General features: G+C 37.6%; 1 protein-coding gene across 1 annotated transcript in view; it reads left to right on the top strand.

Annotated features, from left to right (window-relative positions):
• Fh (fumarate hydratase) overlaps positions 1 to 6,448 on the top strand; it is a 25,879-nt gene that overhangs the window by 10,764 nt on the left and 8,667 nt on the right. Inside the window, exons 3-5 of the mRNA XM_004626919.2 lie at positions 750 to 926; positions 3,758 to 3,940; positions 6,357 to 6,444. Of these exons, the coding sequence (XP_004626976.1) occupies positions 750 to 926; positions 3,758 to 3,940; positions 6,357 to 6,444 (448 nt within the window). The remainder of the gene's footprint in view (positions 1 to 749; positions 927 to 3,757; positions 3,941 to 6,356; positions 6,445 to 6,448) is intronic.

Here is a 6,448-nt window from a genome sequence, read left to right as displayed (position 1 = left end):
AGTAAAACATAAGATAAGTACTGAAATTCACCTATTATTTTTATATAACTAGAAGTTTTTATTTTAAAATGAGCCAGTTGTTCTAAAGTGCATTCTGATTTTTTTTTTTTTTTAATAGCTTCAGAATATAAGTTAGGCTCTCACTTCTTTTAAGAAACTTACATTTGAAAAACACATGGGCCAAGAGCATAAAATTATGACAAAAATAGGGGCAAATCTGGGCAGTGCTTGTTTCTACTTCTGGTGGTTGCTACGCCTTGGACATCTGTGCAGTGAAGCAGCTATTAGTGAGCTCCCACTTCCAAGTTCCTAGTTTATTATCATGCTGAGCCTGGGTGGGAACATCTGTTGGATATTCTTGCTGAGCACAACAATAAGTATATCTGAAGACTTGACACATTCGCCAGCCTTTACAGGTGGCCTTCTATTAGAGCAGACAGAAAAGTAAGAAAGACGGCTTTGATTCAGTTTCTGTTGAAGCCAGTGAATTCTTACACCATTCAGAATATGTATTGCACATTAAATGTTCGCGGTTGAGAAAAGTTATGCCTTGGAAGTTTAGAATTGTGAAGCAACTGCACTCAGATTCTGTGGAGTCACCAGCAATTCACTTAGCATACAAAAATAACCTTCTTGAGATAGTTCTATAAATGGGGTTCACTTAATCGTGATTGATTGAAGTAGCTGAATGAATGTTGTTTCTTATTTTACAAATACTCATTTGTAACTTCTCCTTTTTTTTCCTGCAGGTAGCTGAAGGTAAATTGAATGATCATTTTCCTCTTGTGGTGTGGCAGACTGGGTCAGGAACGCAGACAAATATGAATGTAAATGAAGTCATTAGTAACAGAGCAATTGAAATGTTAGGAGGTGAACTCGGCAGCAAGAAACCTGTTCATCCCAATGATCATGTAAATAAAAGCCAGGTCAGTATGCATCTTTTTTTGTTGTTGTTACCAATGTAAAAACAATACCTGAGATTTTTGTTGTGAGGCAAGCCTATGCTTTGTGACATAGAGAGTGCATTTGACTTGTATTTTTTACAAGAAAAGATTTATTTCTTGTTTCTTTTAGGAATCTTAGCTTTGTCTCAGACTTAGTCAAAATTACTTGTAGGAAACCTAAATTTAGCATATTTTTTATTGGTTTGTGTTTTCATTAAAATGTCTTTGAAGTAATTTTAGATTTGTAAAATAATTACAAAGATAGTGAAGAGTTACCTTTTTCTTTTCTACTTCCTTAAACATTAACATCTTCAGTTTCCATAGGCTCATTTATCAAAAGTAAGAAGGTAACATGGGTACACTATTCTTTCTTTTTTTTTGGCGGAATAGGAGATTGAACTCAGGCCCTTGAGCTTGCCAGGGAGGCACTTATTCCACTGAGCCATCTCCCCGGATCCGGTACACTATTCTTAAGCAAGACACATTTGTAGGATCTCCTCAGTTTTTTGATTGATTCTCTTCTCTCTTTAAAGTTCAAGTCCAGGCTACATAGTCACATGTGCCTTTAATTTTCCAACCTGTGACACCATTTTGGCCATTGTCCTCAGTTCCTTTGGGCTGCTACATAGACAGCTTGGCTTATAAATAAGTATTTTTCTCAGTTTTCAAAGCTGGGAAGCCCAAGATCAAGTAGCTGGAAGAGTTGATGTCTGCTGAGGATCTACTCCCTGGCTCACAGGCAGCCATCTTTTCTCTGCATCCTCTCGTAGTGGAATGGCAGAGGCGCTCTCAGCATCACTCTTACAAGGGCACTAATCCCATTTCTGAGGGTTCTGCTTCCATGAACTAACTGAATCGCAAAGCTTCTACATCCTGGTACCAGCTCTTTGGAGTTTAGGTTTTCAGCATGTGAATTTTGAGGGGACATGGACATTTATTTATTTATTTTTTAAATTTTATTTATTTGTGTGTGTGTGTGTGTGTGTGTGTGTGTGTGTGGCCAGCTCAGCCCACCAGGGGGGTGGGGCTGGCTGGCATGTGGTACTGGGGGATTGAACCGCAGTCCCTGTGCTTTGTTTGCTAAGCTTGTTCTAAGTAGGTGCTTTAGACCACTGAGCCATCTCACCAGCCGACATGGACATTTAGACCTGAATGAATGTAGTAGTAGGGTATTTTATAAAAATTCTGTCAATTTTGGTGTCACATGTTTTCTCATGCTTGGGCTGAGGCTATGAATTTTGGGAAGGTTATCACGGAATTTTTCCTTGCCTTATATCAGGGGTACAAGATAGCAACACAACTTCAGACTGGTGATGTTAACTTTCATCACCTAGTTAAGGTATTATTTGACAGATTTCTCTACTATAAAATTACTGCCTTGCCTCTTCTGTATCAGATTTGTTCAAAATGCGTCAGTAAGTCTTGGTTATATTCAGATATAGTATACTTCAGCTTCAATTTTCAAAGGGAGGCATGCCAAAAAACTTTGGACACAGATTAAAGACTCACTAGAGTAATTAATAGTGATACTTTGATATTGTATGATCTTTCTTCTTAAACTTTTGTTCACTGATTTTATCATTCAATGTATCTTGTTAAAACAATTAACGTGATGGTCTTTTAATAACAATTTTCGTTTTCCTTTCTAAAATATTATTGAAATTTTTCTGCAAAGAAGATTTGAACTCCCACCCCCATTCATTCATGTACATCAGTGTAGATTTGTGATTGTTTATTTTGCTCTTTGGGTTAGTGTATAATACTGTTGTTATTTATATTGCTGCCTAAATTACCTCAGTTTTGGAAAACATGTCCTTTTGATGTGCCACTATCTTTTTCTTTCTAGTACATCCTTTTCGGCACTATAAAATAGTTCAGTTCCATCATCTTATATTTTCCCTGCATCAGGCATAGAAACAGGCATTTCTCAGAGTACTCTTGGGGAATCTCTTTGGAAAGTGATGTTTAGAAACCAGAATCTGGGTGGTAGATTTAATTTAATGTATTTTTAATTATGAAAAGGAAAGGGTTTTTAAAAAAATGTAAGATTATTATATGAAGGATTTTGTTTTTTCAAACTCAGTGCTGGCTTTAATGTAGTTAGTCTGAAATGTGCTTTAGAATAACACAATATGTTTACTAGGGTGCGGGAGTAGGGTAGAGTTATCCATGCTTGACGCGGCCTGACTAGATGATGCTCATTACTGAATTTTGAAGTAGGTATGTGAGCATCATACTGCTTGTCCTACTTTAGTGTTGTGAAATTTCCTGTAAACAGGTGAAAATATAAAATAATATGTGTTTTAAAATAGCATTATACTGTAAATTACCAGTGAAGGATGAAGTGTTGAATGTACACTATCTGGTCAGGCCTCAGTTTCCCTAGTTCCTATGTACTTTGCCACTCTTTGGTCGATTGGCTTTCCTATTGTTAAAGTGATGAGCTACCTCATGGTATTTTCCTGAAGTTTAATAAATAAACAAAATGTTTGTGAAAGATTGGATGCACTATATAATTATAAGGTATTTTATTATTTTCAAATGCATTTGTTAACTATACTTCTCCGTTTTGTTGTTTATTAGTGGGCATATATATGTAATACATTCAATATACTTGGCTATTATACATTCAGTATACTTGTATATAATTGAGTATGTTCAGGAGGAACCCAAGTTGCTTCTTGCTTGCCCTTAGGGGACTATTACATACAGTGAGTTTTGAGGAGTCATTTGTTGTTTTTTGTGATGCATAAGTTTGTGTTTTGTTGCCTCTGATTTAACATTTTACATTTCTTTTGAAAAATGCCCAACAGAGCTCCAATGATACCTTTCCCACAGCAATGCACATCGCTGCTGCTATAGAAGTCCACGAAGTGCTCTTACCAGGACTGCAGAAGCTACATGATGCTCTCGGTGCCAAATCCAAAGAGTTTGCGCAGATCATCAAAATAGGGCGGACTCACACTCAGGATGCTGTTCCGCTTACTCTCGGGCAGGTATAGGACTTGGCTAGAGTTATTTAACTTGGGAATCAAGACAGTGACCACTCAGTTGCCCTTGAAATCACACTGGTTTAAAATGCCAGGTTTATAGCTATTAATTGCAGTGACAAAGACAGTTCTGAATTAACCAGTCAGTAGCTAGTTAATTGAACCGAGGGTCTTTCTGCTGAGCTACGTCCCCAACTCTTTAGTTATGTTGAGACAGGGTTCTGCTCAGTTACTCAGGCTGGGCTTGTAACTTGTGATCCTTCTGCCTTTGCCTCTGAGGGCTGGGATTACAGGCACATGCGCCACACCCGCCTAAGTCATTTCAGTGACGCATACTTAGAAGAGCAGCGCACACTGGCAGTGAGCGAAACTCAGCCTGTTAAGGTTCAGATCTTTGCTGTGTATAAGCTGTGGGACCTTAAGAAAGTTATGTAGCCTTCCTGTGCCTCAGTTTTCTGAGCTATAAAGTAAGGGGAACAGTATCTCTTACAGGTTAGTTAGGAGGTTGTAGAAGCTGATTCGTGGAGCATGTTTAGACCCTTTCCTGGCATGTAGTAAGTACCCATGAGTGCTAACACTTACGTCTTCATAAGCGTCATTATTTGTCTCTTATTCTGTTAGGTTGTTACTTAAAATTTAATTTTAAAGTGAATAAACTGGGTAGGTCTGAGCTTATAAAATTATTTTGACCACATATGAAGGAAGTATTATTCTTTTCTTCAGAATACCAGAAAATATTTTTATGCTTCTTTATCAGTATTTTGAAAAATACCTAATAGCATGCACTACAAGGGAAACTCAAACAAGTTTTGTCAGTTTATACTCCAGTGTTGATGGTAGGATATACACAAATTGTATATCAGAAGATGGCTGTGTATGCCAAATATCAAATGATCGTTGTCAAATAATAGTTTCATAGAAATTGAGATCAGGTAAAAATGAAACTACTGCTTAGCTAAATTCTGTTACAATTTTGTATAGAAGATACAGTTACAAACACTAAAGGAGATGTTAGCATTTGATCATTTAGTGGGCTGAAGAAAACTCAGAATAGTTACTTGACATACAACTGATGGGACTAAATTGAATCCTTCCCCCCACAGATTATGTTGCCTTTTATTTTTTTATAATATTTAATTTGATATGGGGTCTTGCTATGCAGTTCAGATTCATAGTGATCTTCCTGTCTTACCCTCCCCAGTGTTGGGATTACAAGCCTGTGCTACCATGTACAATTTTGGTGGCTGGTGCGGTGCAGCTGGGGTTTCAGGGCCAGCATAGCATACAGTACCAGGGATCAAATTCAAGTCTTTGTACTTGCCATGCAGGCGCTTAGACTGCCGAGCTATCTCCTGAGCCTATGTTGCTTTTTAAAGTGTTTCTCTTTGTGTTATTGGCCAATTTCTAAGGAGGAGCAGTGTATATTTAAAACTATTGGCCCCTCTGGTTTTTAACCCTTCCCTTTTTTGCATGTGTCAAACCACCTTGGTAAAGTTCTTTAGGACCATGATCCAACATCGTGTCTAACAGTATTCAATTAATTATAACAGAAAATTCTCTTTCTCTTCGACTTTATTGAAAGTATTTATACTTGCTTTTACTGGCATTATCTTTTGGATTTTTGGATTTTTCCCTAATCAAAATATATTCTGTCAGCGAATCCTGTAATTTTCAGGCAGGGGAACAAAAGATGTGTGACTTTGCCCAGCAAAGTCCCAGGTCCTACCTCTGTGCCTGTGTAGTTCCTGAGGGGGCCCTTGCTGTGTTCAGGCGGCACATAGACTGCCAGGCTATGTCCCCATCCCCACCCCTTGCTGTGTGCATAACATCATCAATTACAAGATTGTCTTATTTAAAGGATGTCATAGTTTGGGGACCAGTGTGATGCGCAGAATTAAAGCACATAGTGAAGCATACTTTTAGTCTGCTCTTACCCTTCTCATGCTCTTCACTGAGTCAGTTCTTAGGTCCTGGTAAAGCATCCTCCTGTTCTTGCTTAGTGTTGTAAACTGAAATTTTGTGGAGAATATTGCTGCTCACATTTTTCTTGGGAGAATGCTCAGTACTTTTTCTTAGTGATCTAGGATATACTAAAAAAGAGAAATCAGTATTTGTAGCTTGCAGATAAACTAGTGATTTAATATAGTAAGTTTTTCTTTTTAAAAGTTAGTTTCCTGTGTTGTCTTTGTTTTCTGTTATAAGACTAGATTATGAACAGATTCCTGTTATTTGCACTGTCCTCCTTTACAGGGTTATAAATCCTCATCCTCCCCCAGACTTTGCTGATCATATGAATTGACATAATATGAAATACTACATGTGCAGCTTATTTAATATTCTGAAATGTCTTTTGAAATTTAGTTGCCATAAGTTATAAGCCATTAGGAAATTTATGCTCGCCTTAGTTTTTTTCTCTTACCAGGAATTTAGTGGTTATGTGCAGCAAGTGCAGTATGCGATGGCGAGAATCAAAGCTGCGATGCCGAGAATCTATGAGCTTGCAGCGGGAGGTAC

Source organism: Octodon degus, unplaced genomic scaffold (genome assembly GCF_000260255.1).
Source record: "Octodon degus isolate 3935 unplaced genomic scaffold, OctDeg1.0 scaffold00017, whole genome shotgun sequence".
Taxonomy (NCBI): domain Eukaryota; kingdom Metazoa; phylum Chordata; class Mammalia; order Rodentia; family Octodontidae; genus Octodon; species Octodon degus.
This window is presented reverse-complemented; position numbering and strand designations above follow the sequence as displayed.